Source organism: Egretta garzetta, unplaced genomic scaffold (genome assembly GCF_000687185.1).
Source record: "Egretta garzetta isolate BGI_Z169 unplaced genomic scaffold, ASM68718v1 scaffold463, whole genome shotgun sequence".
Classification (NCBI taxonomy): Eukaryota; Metazoa; Chordata; class Aves; order Pelecaniformes; family Ardeidae; genus Egretta; species Egretta garzetta.
In genome coordinates, this window is record NW_009259188.1 from 450631 (window position 1) to 465078 (window position 14448).

General features: G+C 35.0%; 1 protein-coding gene and 1 long non-coding RNA gene across 5 annotated transcripts in view; both read right to left on the bottom strand.

Annotated features, from left to right (window-relative positions):
- RELCH (RAB11 binding and LisH domain, coiled-coil and HEAT repeat containing) overlaps positions 1-10791 on the bottom strand; it is a 56538-nt gene extending 45747 nt beyond the window's left edge. For 3 of the 4 annotated variants that reach the window (XM_035891312.1, XM_035891313.1, XM_035891314.1), the window contains exons 1-5: positions 10706-10791; positions 10523-10614; positions 9230-9538; positions 4717-4792; positions 4230-4325 (exon numbers count right to left, since the gene is read on the bottom strand). In XM_035891312.1, the coding sequence (XP_035747205.1) occupies positions 4230-4325; positions 4717-4792; positions 9230-9538; positions 10523-10548 (507 nt within the window). In that variant the 5' untranslated portion in view covers positions 10549-10614; positions 10706-10791. Of the gene's footprint in view, positions 1-4229; positions 4326-4716; positions 4793-9229; positions 9539-10522; positions 10615-10705 lie in introns of those variants that run through there. The other variant, XM_035891315.1, reaches the window with a different exon arrangement.
- A 2031-nt stretch (positions 10792-12822) lies between these two features.
- LOC118451979 lies at positions 12823-13180 on the bottom strand. Its single transcript, XR_004841603.1, has 3 exons — positions 13162-13180; positions 12999-13054; positions 12823-12911 (listed from the first exon to the last, which is right to left on the bottom strand). It is a non-coding gene; the product is annotated as an uncharacterized LOC118451979 (long non-coding RNA).
- Positions 13181-14448: the final 1268 nt, after the last annotated feature.

Below are 14448 nucleotides of genomic sequence, written 5' to 3' on the forward strand. Positions count from 1 at the left end.
CTGCAGGTACTAACAAATTACTAATACAGAGTCTCTTGCGCAAGAATGTATTCCAAGTTCAGAATTCATCCGTTTAGTTTTAAAATTAAAAAAAAATTTAATCATAGGATTAATACATGACTCAGAACTTTGTGCTACTAATCTTATTAATATTAAAGTTACAACTCTAATTACATTTCACAGGATGAGACTATTATTCCAGAATCCAAATGAAGCCTCTCATAGATCCCAAAGGAATGCTTTTACATAAGAAACAAGGCAGATGTGGGTGTGAAAAGACTTTGTACTTCTTTGTTTATATCTACTGTTTATTTGGAAACCTGCATATAAAAGTACTGTGATAAAGCTACTAACAACCGGCAATTTTATTCATAAACATTAATTCAACTCCTTGTATCCATGAATTATGTTTAAAGACATGGTGTTGAAAGACATCAGCTTTTGGACTAGAGATGAAAAGGATTGAGCTATTTCATTCTAAGGAAACGTCTAAGAAAACTTCTAAGAAAACTACACTAGCCCCTCATATTCAGAGAACAGACCTAAAGGACTTAAATTAAAAAATGGTAATGTCTCTCTCGTGTGTGTGTGTGTTGGGGCAACCCCACCCACAAACAAAAAAGTCCCCCAAACCAAAACCAACACCCCACATAAACCAGAACAGAACCAGCAAACAGGTTGTGGTCAACATTATTATTGTTTTTCAGAAATGCAATTTAGAGAGGCCTACTGCAATCTAAGTTTTACAGAGTAACAAAGTATTTTAATTGCTCATTTAAATTTTTCTATTTTCCCCTATTCTGTGAAATAGAAACAGTCATTTAGAAGATACTAATGGCTGACAAACTCAAACATATACCTTTACCCATATTCAACCAGAATGACATCTGCTTGACACAGCCACTGGACACAGCCACTTAAATATACTGCCAAGCTCTGACACAGCATTCTTTTACGTTTTTTAACAAAGTCAGTATTTTATGGCTTTTAAGGTGTACAACTGAAATGAAAATATGTAAAAAGATGTTCAGCTCTACTGTGTTTTAATAGACGGCTACTTACAAAAAATGCCAGGGAATGAAAGTGCCTCGGTGATGTCTATGTGTAGTTATTACACGTTAGCGTGAACAACTTTAAATCTACAGCATTACTTTCTTCTAGCAGAGTCAAGAATGGCACTCATTCAGAGTTTGCAGATTCAGCATTATCTTTGCTTCAACTTTACAAAGAATAAAAGCAAAACGCTAGTCTTAACATATTGAACTCTGCATAAATAACAGTTTCTCAGTATACAAATTTAGCAGTGCACATTCAGTAAAACATTACTACCATGATTTTGCTAAGCTTGCATAACACAACTGAAAGTTACAGAACCTAACCCTGGAATAATAGGTGAGATGAAAGGTATAAATAATGAAGTGTATCTTGATTAAGAACAAGAGTAACAAGATCCTGATATTAAGCCAAAAAGTTTACTCTGGCCCAAACTCTGCTTAAATACTACAAACTGCAGAGTGTAGAAGTTGTACATACAAACAAGGTTAGTCCTGTTACCTGGCATCATCATCTTTCAGACTAGAGATGAAAAGAATTTTTACATCTTATAAAAGTTGAGAAATCAGTATCACACTGATTAGTTATCGCAAAAGTTTTAAACCATTGCTTTTCTCCAATTAAAGTTTAGCCACAGGAATCTTTTGATGGTATACCTCTTAACAAATAGAAGGTGGCTGATTTTATTTTATTTTTTTTTTTTAAATCTTAAATGTGTTTTAGTTTTATGTGGTAAAAACACAATTGAGGAAGCAGATTCCAAAACAGATGAAATTTTATGAACTCAAGCTGCCCATCTGCAAGAAGCATTATCACTGACTGCATACCCAGTTGGGTTTTTTTAAGAATACATTTTTAGCATTTTGTTACTGTTCATTCCAATTGCTATTTGGCTTGCAGTATCTCCTTTGTTTGTGAGTGCGTTCACGTATCTAAACATTGACATACATGTTTTCAAGCTGTTAGGATAAACTAGACACTTGGGATAAAAACCAAATTAAATTTATATGTTGATATATGGAATTTTAATGACTACAAATTGCTTTTGAGCAATTATCCTATATTATGCATTATTGATTTCACCTGGTTGAACTGCTCTTTTAGAGAGAACTAAAATGATCTCCTCAGCCACCCTACTCAATACTGTCTTTTTCCTTCTGGAAACTGGTCACTCAGATGCCAACCGTGGTATTTACTGGACCAGTTATTACCAAGTCAGGCAGGCTGCTACTGACCTTAAGAGGATTAAAAGCATTGGTGAAATGGCTTCTGATCTCTGGTAAAGGACAATACCTACTGAGCGATTCAACCTCCACAAACCCAGTTTCTCCAAAATGAAAATGTAGAGCACAACGTTTTCAGCTTAAGATTTTACAACCAATTTCAACATCACGTATGCTTAAAAACCAAAGGTAGGTACTTTAGGGAGTCTTCACAAAATTATGTTCAATTCTCATGCCTAGTACACGGACAGCGTAAGCTCTTAAATACTACCAGTGTATCTCTTCAGAACAGAATAGTGGTCACTTTGCATTATAACCCAAACTTGTTATGTATCTTTCTCAAATTAGTGATCTTTTGGTATATTTTTACACCACTTCTCTGTAAAATTGTGCTAAGACTCTCTCATTATAAGGTCATTTTTGAACAAGACCCAAAGTCATGCCTTAAAGACATGACTAGTACTTAATCTTAAGTTAAAGACAGCCTAGTACTTAATCTTAGCACTGATATTAATAAATACTAACAGATGGTCTACCCAAATTTTCCTTCTAAAGCTATTTTTAAAGCAAATTTCAATTCTTGGAACATTAAGCATCCCATGCAATCCAGTTACAGAATCCTCACTTGTGACTTTTTCAATCAAATTTAAACAGATGATTTGTTGAATACAAAAATACATGTAATCAAATGTAACTTTGACTGTAAAACAAAATAAGTAGGAAACAGCCTAAAAGGTCACAAATATATTAAATGCATTACAGAGATTATGCTACAAGCTGTGAAAAGAAGCCAAAATACCACATCCTGCCAAGCAGAGGAAGGAAAGGAATAAATAAGAAATCAGAAATTAAGCACTGATCCAGGAACATTCACAGAGTTATTCTGGAGGACCATTAACAGAACCATTTCGAGAGCACCCAGTTAACACACCCACACCCTCAGAAACAAAAGCCCCTTTGATAAAGTTTGAGACTTTCCAAACATGGCACATCTGAAACTCACCATGTCACCTGCTGACAATTACTCGTATGTTATAAGATTTTAGATTATAGGATCAGTACAAATTTCTTGAGGATTTTTCAAAGACTTAAAATGCATTTATGCAAAACGCACTACTAAGTCTACCATACTGTAGGTCCCCTCAACAAGGACTAAAACTTTATTCAATAAGCTTTGCTACTTCAAATGCTTTATTTCAGAGTCAACTATAAGGCCACTGATTTTTTTTTTTAATCTATTTTTTTACACATTTGATAACGTGCAATATTTACAACAAAGCAATACAAAAACAGTAATTTTTTTCCATCTTCAGTCTTTTTCTACACTATATAGTATGAAAAATTATGCAAAACACCATCTTCATCGATATTCAAAATAAAGATTGCAGTTTTATGATTTTATTTAGCTTCATTTTAAATTTAAGGAAAACATAGAAGCAAGACTGCCAATTTTCTTATGAACAGGTGGTTTTGATGAAACTTATCTTGGCTGATACACGGAGCTTCTAGAAAATAAGTTAAAATAAATTATTTGTTGAAGTACATAGTGCTGCAAAAGAACCTGAGCATTAATCCTTATTAAAACTGATAGATAAAATAACCCAAATTTAATGTTTGAACTTATATCCTCTGCTCTTTATAACACATGTTAACCATGGTCTTCTCCAACAAAAACATTTGTGCTACCACAAACAGATGGACCTACAGTAACAGTTAGTCTTGCTGAATGCTAATGGGTGCCTTAAGCAAAGGAAGAAATATTAGGATACCATGCAGGTTTACTGAACTCACCTGACAGAGGTGTAAAACCATTTTCTAGGAGCAGAGATGCATGCACAAAAGTAAGAACATGATTGCAAGTAACAGATTTTCATGAAATTAGATACAACATCTTCAAAATGAACAAGAAAATATCCTGGTAAAAATAAAAAGTAAAATTTCAGGGTTCCTCACCTCTCGCTTTGCAAGCAGCACATTAGGAACAATATGAGGCAGGCAGCGTCCCAACATTAACATAACACTTTTTTCACTGTCTGCAATCCGAGACACCTAGAAAACCAAGTTTTTTGTTTGATTTTTTTAAATAAAGCACAGGAACAGAAAAATATCCTTTCAAAGGAATAGTATGAATCGTAGCAGGCTGATTACTTACCAGAAAACATTTAATTTACTCACACACATTAAGTTTTTGATCTGGCAGTAACTTCAAAAGCATGAACCCCCTTGTAGAGACTCAAAACTTCCCAGTAATTACATATCTATCACTAGGTTTCATATTTAAGCTAAAATCTGAAAGCATATCATTATTTCTTAAATTTCATGCACATAAATTTCTCTCTCCATATATGTTATTAAGACTTATTTCAAAGCAATTATTGCTTAACTATTGCTGCCATGCAGAATAAAGAATCTTCTAGTTTACGTCGACTGGGAAATATACCTCTGATCCCAAACGGCTGTCTGCTGACATCCGACAGAAAGACAGTAGTGCTTGATGGAAAGCTGGCGACAATTTCCTAAAATATTGTCAAAAAGGAAGGGGGGAAAAAGCATAGATCAGAAAGGTGACTAAACAAGTCCTTTCACTCTGGTTTAACCAGCTAGGTAAAAATGACATTCAGAAAGCATGTTTTAAGTGAAGCATACTGCAGAAGTTTTTGTTTAAAATTCTCTTTGACTTTTAGGTTGTTTAGTTTGTAGCAAGAAAAAAACCTAGGTGTCCTAATTAAGAAGTTACTTTTAGTTCCGAAAAATGTAACATCTTTCAAACTGCTGCACAGATAAAAATAGGACGAAAGCATGAAGAAAAGGAAGCTTTAGCAATACAAGAGGAAACATACAATTATGCAAACAGGGCGGGGGGGAAGGTGTCGAAAGCACAGTATTTTTGCTTAATGCTCCGATTCTGCACATTGCATAAAAACATTTGAGTAGTCAGTCACTTACAAGCTTCAGGATTAAATAGAGATTGCTCAACTGCCACTTTGGGATCTAAACGTTGGATTCAAATGTATAGATAGAACCTCAAAACTAACTTTAAATTGCTGCCTAATCCCTAATGTAGATGTGTATCTATAGAAGTACTGCCTCATGGCCATACAGGGCACCAGCCAACACAGCCGAGCTACTCAAAGCCTTAAGCATACACATAAAACCCCAGTAAGAGTCTCAAAACAACCCTGGCTGAGGAGGATAATTTGGCAGAAACGTTCTCAGAAAACAATTAGTGGACCAACCGTTACATCTGAAAAAGGCAAGCAGGAGCATCAGCATCATCCTATTTTCCCAATGACAACTCCCTTTGCCTTTTCTGAGGCCTGTATTTAGATGCTAATCTAACACTGCCTCATCCGCTATGCTTAAAGAAGAAAAAGAACTTTTGTCTTCCAAAACGTGCACAGAAAGCATCTCACCCTATATCATCACCTACTGTTTGAATCCTCTAATGACACTATATGAGTTAAGGGAAGAGGCAATTCATATTTCTTATTGTGGAGAGTCGCATCACCTTTTAACCCTTAAAAATGCTATTTTGTGCACCTGAGCACCCAAAATCCTACGCATATGCAACTATGTATATGGACATATACATTTTTATCTAATAGATTGAGACATCACACTATTTATAGTAAACACATGATCATTCACCCTTTTCTAACCAAAAATAGCACATTAAGAATCTAAGATCCTACTTATAATTGTTTAAACTAATCCAGGAGTATATGGATAAATCTACCAGAGTAGTTTTCCTCTTCTAACTATTTACAAAATATGATAAAGAAGAATTTATGTTTATTACTTAAAAACAAGTTTCTTTCTTGACAGTATGGGGTTTTAAGACACATTTTAAATTTTAATGAAGGAAGGGTCTTTTAATTCCAATCAGCTTGGTTTTGTGCAAGGGTTTCACTTTAAAAAAAGTTACTAAATGACTCAGACGGTAATGAGTTGTAAAGGACCTCTGTTTAACAGTATGTTAGTCCTTATTGTGTAAAAGTATTCTTGAATGACAGATATACAGGCTCTACTCAGGCTTTAAGGTTTATTTACACTGGGAGAACATGGGCAAGTGTTGCAAAGCAGCAGTTTAACATTAAGAGAGTGCCAAGACCTTGGCCAGCCCTTTGCCCAGGCTGTCCTTCACCTCGGCGTTTGTTCCACAGAACATCAGATCCTTCCCACTTAAAGCCTTAATTAAAATCCTGCATAAGGGCAAAGTTCTATCCCCATTTTGCAGAGAGTGAAAACTAAGTATGACAATATGTCACTGAATTTCCCCATGGGTTAATTAACAGCAAGCTCTAGGCAGCATGAATCCCATTACAATTGCTGGCTATATTTAGAATCAAGAAAGCACTCCTTGATGAAGCCTAGTAAGTCCCTGATGGCTATGCTGGACAGAACCGATGACAGACCCAGGCCTCTTGCACACAAGTCAGTGGAAGGTCTTTTCAAGGGCCAACAGATGCCAATAGCGAAAATGTTCAAATATAAGAAAGTATGATGAATACAAAGACCAAGTACTACTATTCTATCCCATGTAACACTGGGCCAAAAGAGTTAACTCACTGAAAAAGTCAGGAGTGACTGCTGTATAAAGAAAACACCTTGTATTTGGTGCAAACTACCAAACACCTAAAATGAGTTGAATAAATACATGTGGTGCAGTCTATTTAAACTGCTGCTAGTGCTTTCTACTGCAATCTGTTAGATGAGGCATTTTTCCAATGATGGCCATGTCCTCATTTCTGGGCATGCACGCACAGCTGCTCTGAGTGCAGTCACACAAAGCAGGCTCCTCACTTGCTCTTCCATCCTCTCTTCCCATCTGGGCAAGATTGATGCCAAGAATCTACTCCCTAGCTACAGTAATAACAATCTTGCCTTTTAGGATAGAGTCTTATTTTTTAATACCTCTTAACATATTCTGAATAAATTGTAGTAATTGTCTTCTACAAATAGCCACCCCTGGACTGAAACAGATAAATATCCAGCACCTCTACCGTGCTGCTTCTCCCACAGATCTCAAAACACTTAAATAATATAATTCTTAATGGAAAAAAATTTACTGTTTTATTACAAACCAAGTGCATAATCCAGGAAGAAAATTCAGTGACATGGATCTATAAATCGCTGTATCAAACATGGTTTCCTCTGACCCTTCACTAACATGTTAAGCTCAAACCTCAGTACAAAAATAGCTACATATTACACAGGCATTACTTATTTCTGTAGTGAACTGCATTTGAGGGGACTTCCGGAGTTAAGACAATAGGGATTCAAAGCTTTATTCAACTACTTTCTAAATAAATCCACGTGCAGTTATATTTAAGAGAGCTGTGAGCAGCAAAACAAATTCGTTTTTTTCTAGAGATTACAGTCATAAATCCCACTGGAGATACTCATAGTTCCTTCCTTACCTGGTGATCTCATCCTATTTTGATACCCATACTTACTATCCCCAAACCATCAATCTAATATTCATGCACTTAATGCCTCCAACACTCCCAAATACTCTGAGTAAAAAGAAACTTGCAACAAGCCACGGATTAAAGTAGGTAGACAAGTTTATAGCAATCAGTGCACAACAGCTATAAGTTTTTATTATTATATAGTCTAGATATTTAGCTAAGACATGAAAGAAATTAAAAAAAAAATCTGGAAGTTTAAATGGAACCACTGCAAATTTTCCAGAAAAATCTAAGCTGAGTTTTACTTTCCTATTAAACAGTAATATATTCAACTAGAAGAGAAGGAATTTGTAGGAAGACTCTAAGGTACTGTATTCAGAAATCAAAAAATCTTTCCTCCTGTTCAATTCTACAGTTAAGATATCACTGAAAAAGCACCCTTGCCCCTAAGCGTCAGTGCAAGAAGTTCAGATAATCCAGAGAAAATCCAAGATACTTAGGGTTTGCAAGAAAAGTTAATTACTAGCAGGGGTAGCAACTCTAAGTCCTCACCTTTCCATCTGCACAAAATATCACACAGATTTCTACTTAGTATTTTCAGATGGAAGATAATTCTAGAAACATGTTACTGTATTAGCACCAGCAAAAGAATGCTAAGGGAACAAAAAGGCTACCTACTCCCAATGGTAAGATCATAAGGTGAGCTACTTGGGTGTCTTTGTCCACAATGAAAATTTTAGAAGCTGTACATATCCTCATTAAGTTTGTGGTCTTTGTTACTCCTGATGGCTACATGGTGGTTTATGTATTACTTAATGAACATGTTACTCCCCCTCTTCACTATAATGCTTAAAAAGACTGAGTAGATTGGAGAGGCTTTCTCAAGAACACTCAGACACACAAACTCAGTCTCTGTGTAATAGTACAGCACGAATACCCTATTTTAATTTAAAAAAAAAAAAATAAAAAAATCAGTTACCCAGTGAAGACTTGCCCCAAATTAAAAAAAAACAAAAACAAAACACAAACCAATTCAAAAGTCATTGGATACCCTTTCTATTTATTAAAATAAAACAACACACCATAGAGCACTCTCAGATACTCCAAGAGTTATACACATCTACATAGAAAAAGTAAAAAAATTCCCAACTGCTCTTCAAGCAGAAGAGAAGATTTCATTATGAAATTAAAATTTGAAAAAGAATGGAAATACCCTGTCTTCCCATTCACCATTTCGATTTTCGTGGGGGTTGGTTTTTTTTGTTTCAAAGAACCGGACTGGTTTTATAAAGAAGTAAGAGGTGAAAAGAAACCCTTAAACTGAATACTAAAAATGCTGGTTTGTCAAATGTCCTCTTTCCTAAAAAGATTAGGAACAATATGAAAATATCAGCAAGGTACCCTAAAGGTATGTATAGTCTTTTACTTGCATTCAAAACACAAATATCTATGAATTCTGCAGAATTTTACTACTAGAAAAATATCTATCCACTTTACAAGAATTTTTAATTAAAGCATTCCGGTTTAAAACTTAGCACTAACCTATTAGGTTTATTGAAGTGGACTGGAGCTTTAGTTGATGGAGCACAAGAGGTCAGTTTCTCTGTTTCTTTACAGGGCACGGAATTTAGCGTATTATCTTCAGAAGTCCTTGAGTCCACTTCAGTTGGTAAAGAAAGGCTTGTTTCCTCAGTGCTGCCATGTTTATTTTCATTCTCAGAGCTCTTGATATCCAAGTACCGTCCATTGTCCTCTGAGACTGTGAGAGGCACTTGTTTTAAAGAAGGATGGGGAGCTACACCATAAACTGTTGACACAGCAAAGTTTTCATTCTTGAGAAAATCTATTTCACTAAAAAAAGGAAAAGCAAAGAATGAAGTATTTTTGTAGCTTTCGTGAGAAGGTTGTTGGAATCACAAGACTGAAGCATAGAAATAAGGACAACATACTGAAGAACTCCCTCTTTGACTCCAGTACATTCAAAAATTCCTTTTATAGAAATAACTTATATCACACAAGCTATTGAAATGAGCACTGGTTTAATGGAGTTCTTTAGTCAGTAATTAGTTGTAGGAAAAATGTTGCACTCTGAATCAGTGAAATAAGTGAGTAACAATAGTGTTACCTGCTTCCGGCTGAAATCTGAGCACGGAGACACAAACTATCACAAGACAGAATTCTATCAGGGATGCAAAACTTAAAATACTATAGTGGTGAATTAATATATACTATCCCACCTGGCTTTGCAATGGTAACTATGCAAGTCAATAATAGCGCTTAAAAATTAGGCACTTGCCCCTATGTTGTATTGGTGCATCTCTTAAGAAGAAAGACATCTTAGAGCTTACAGAATCATATGCTTTGACCAAACTTTTAAAGTCTCTTTTTTTCTTGTTATTAAAGATACTGTCATTTCTACTAGTCTTATTCTGTAGAAAGAAAAACTGTGTTGAAATAAATTATTATAACAAACATCTTTCTAACAGTGTTTGCAAGCTGTACACACCATGGTACTAAGGAGTGGAATAAAGTTGACTGAAGAGAAAACCTACACAAAAAACATCAGAATGGATTCGGCTTTCAGAGAAGTAAATAAGTTGCACTGAAAGAATAAAAGTGATTACAAAAATGATACAACGGAGGTGATAAAAGGGAAATAGTTTGAATTATCTTCCTTTTTCTAAACCAAATACCATGCATTAACAAGGAAAGACTGCCCTGCTCTGAAGATCTACTAGTAATTTTGTAAGTTGTATGTTTTCATATATGTGCTAAAAAACATTGAGAAGTTATTCCAACATTTATCAGTAGTTGAACAGATTGATAAGTACATACCTCTCAAGTCTTTGGATTTGTTCCATTAAAGACCATTTCTCACTGTTTAACACACTAATTTGATCTTCTAATTTTTGCACTATTAAACATTGCTAAATACAAGATAGAAACAAAAGAGTTTAGTATAATACAGTTAAGTAGTACTGCAAACAGCTGAAACATTTCTTCTGTACAATCTCTTACTTCTATTGACTGTGTTGTTTCAAATACAGGGACGCTCCCAAGTATAGGAGTAGCAGCCTCTAACTCATCATCTTCTACGCCAACTGATACATCCACCACATCTCTTGCAGTAACATGATGATTTCCAAAGTCACGATAGAGTTGTAACAGGTCAGGAGGTTTTGGAATGTTCAATCCTACATCATCCCAAAGTTCAAAATCCTTCAAAGGAACAAGAAAAACTAAGGCATGCAATATACCTCCTTTTATTTTTGTTTTTCTTTCTTATTTGACTGCAGGTCACACAACAGCAAAATAATCATGTCAAGATTGCATCGTAGTAAAGGAGATGAAAGCATAAATTGGATAGCATGAAACAAAAGTAGAAAAAGGATCCATTTCATGACCCAAAGCAGTTTCACCCCAAAGGCAGCTCTAGGTAATGTGTTAAAGAGAGGACCTTCCAAAACCACATACATCACAATTTACTTCTCTTCTAGGATGTGAACACTTTTTACAATCAGATATAACGTTGATCAAATTCTAGCAGAAGCCAGTGCAGCCGGTAGCAGGCTTTCTACTGACAGGGGAATTGTTTTGTTCCCATCTCATTCACAGCTACGCTTGTAATTTTCCAGAAGTAGACAGTCAAATAGCGCTGTAGATGACCGGTAAATGGGGTGCATATTCTCAGTGAAATCTGGACATAAATATATTAATTGTATATAGGTGTAAACAATACTAGGGTGTCCTGGCTCAAACCATCACTATATGTCCTTCCTTTTATTGACATGTTACCAGCCCATTATTACAAGATTATTCCATGTTTTTATATGCAAAGAAGCATGTGCACTGTTATATAGGAGTTGTGATGGTCTCTCTAATGACATTAAATTTCAATATTTTTTTTTTATGTTTTCCCTACTGTTCACGTTTTTCACTATATTTTTCCATAGTCTGGTTACATACACCTATTCTAAGAAAGATTATTTTCTGAAAAAATTTTGTGAATAATCTAGAAAAAATGTGCATTCTGTATTAACTGCAGTATATTTATTTTTACTTTTTAGGGTTAAGAACTTTCCCAGGTTTTTTTGCTAATTGTCTCACAACATAAAACATTTTCAGTTGAGAACACATAAAAAGTAAGGATAAATTATTCATCTTTTCTCTTTAGGGGGACTGTATCCTCACAAGTATTTGTATGAAACCTAGCACTGTTAAACTCAAATCTTAAGTGGATGATGCAGACATTTTATTTAACAACCCATTTTCATTACAGATTAGGATATGAGTTGTAGCAAAAATGTAGGAGGACTAGTTATAGATAGAACTGGTTGAAATTAAATATTTAATATTGAATTCAATAGTTAATTCTTCTGGCAATATTCCAGTTTTGTGAATATATATTGGGTGTTGATTTCACTGGGTGTTTTGTTCACCCACTCACAGTCAGAATGCAATTAGAACCTTCCAAACATTTGAATATTTTTTTCCCACGAAATGCAAGCCAGAGACATAAAACTGATCATCTTAAGAAAAATGCATCAAAGCACAGCTATGTTTGAAAATATCTAAGGTAACGCCTTATCGCCGAGAGCTTCTCCAAGACTATATTCAATGCCACAATATGATTAGGTACACTTATATACATATATATGCCCAGGAGACGACAAATAATGAGTATATTGTGCACAAATCAACTGAGTATGATCTAAGGAAAAGTTTATGTTCAAAATTTTACTACATCCAGACCCTTGAGTTTAATTGAAAAGGTAGCCGTCAGAATCCAGGAAAGTGTATAAGTACCTATAACTCTCAGTATTGTTCCTCTTGTTTTGCTTCCTTTAGAGAATGCAAGCATTCTGCCTCCTTCGTACAAATACTGGGAAAATACTCCCCAAAGTGCTGTTTTCTCAAATCATGCTTTATATATGAAAATGCTAACTAACATATTTAACTCTTAGAATACACATATGCATGAAATGAACTACATGCACAGTAAATATCATTTAAATTTGCTTGAGTTTATGACAAAAATCAGAATATGGAAAGCAGGTATGTAAAAGAAAAACACAAGAAAACTTTACCTGATCATGATTTTCATCTGAAAATGTTATTGACGTAAGTTTGTAACTATTCTTCAATAAAAATTCATTAACTAGGAAGTTTAGAGCTCTTTTCTCAAGAGGTCTGATTGGCTCCTGGAAAAAAAGAAAACAATACACTACATCTTTCGTTCATCTTCCTTCCAACTACGGAAGCTTATCTGTCTTAAAGTCCATGCAAAGCTCAGTTATCACCAGCCACCTACCTGAATTTCAGGACTTGATTTGTAATTTTTTCGTTCCTGCAAAGGAACTTCATTTTCTGGGGAGGAAAAAAAGTAACTACATTTTACTCTTTCACACAGGATGAGCTCAGCTACTTCTACATTGTTCAAAGTAGAGACTTAAGAAAAGGTTTATGTACACCACCTGCAGCCTGAGTCAGGTTGGCTCGGAGGGCCTGTATGGTCTCCTTGGCTTTCCGTAGTTCAAACTCCAGGACTGGACAGGGATTTGGATTAAACACACACAGGCATCCAACCAAGGCAAGGGAAACAAAAATAAAATATAAAAAGCAAGGATGGGTGTGAAAAAAAATATACAGTTTGTATTAAACAGAAAGCATGCAATCTTTATGGAACTTATGAACACATGCAGCAGAGTTGGTCTGAAAGCAAACTGGTGAACATTTTCCATAGTTTCATTAGCCTTAAGTTAGCTAAATCAAAATTTCAAGCTGTCTGACAAGGACTCGCTGTAGGGTTTTGGGGTCTTTTTCTTGGTTGCTTTTAACTTTCCATATTACTGGGCAATGCTTGTTATTTCTTCCCCACTCTTACAATCAGCTGACACTGTCAAACGTTTTGATTTCTTGGGGCAAGGGGAATACGCAGGCAATCAGAGGACAGATATAAATGAAGCAAATACATGCTGGCAGCAGAGGAAGCTGTCTCCATGTAGCAAAGCTTAAACCATGAAGTGCATGTACTGTCCCATTGAGACTACAGGGAGTTTTTTTTAGACATAAAATTATACACTGAAATTTTAGTAGTTTAAATGGCAGAACTTGAAACATACTTTATTTTACTACTAAGAATAATCTTGTTTTAAACATCTATTTAAAAATAGTGGAGTTTTAGGAGTACCCTAGAGCTGATTAAGATTTTGAATTTAATTGTATACATTTAAGAGATGCACAAGACCAAAAAAAAAAGCAAAATATGCAGCTCTCCTATAGTACTTGAAGAGAAGCTTGAAACAAAAATGTATTGGCTCCATTATTCTTAAAAGTTTCCAGCGCTTCTAAACTATACAACACTTTCAATGATCTAGAGTCAGCATTAGAGATTCAAAAATATGTAATTCTAGCTGCCATTATCACCTGCTCCACCTCCTCACTCTCCTGGTAACTGTTACATGTTTCTCACATTCCAATGTTTCCTCCAAAAAGGGCCAGTAGTGCTTAGTTTGCACTGGAATTTCATGTGTTTTGATGTTCAGGTCATAGGTATACTGTGGCTTCAAATTTTAAAACCCTGTACCTCTTGCAAAACATACATTAAATTTTCTTTTTATAGCCATTTACAGTTAGAGCATCTAAGGGAACCTATTTAAGGGATTACCAGATAATTACATGCATTTCATTAACTCTCAGATTAATCTAATCACGCTTAAATATGCAGTTACCAGAAAGGATTCCTGTGTTTAACTAGAAGA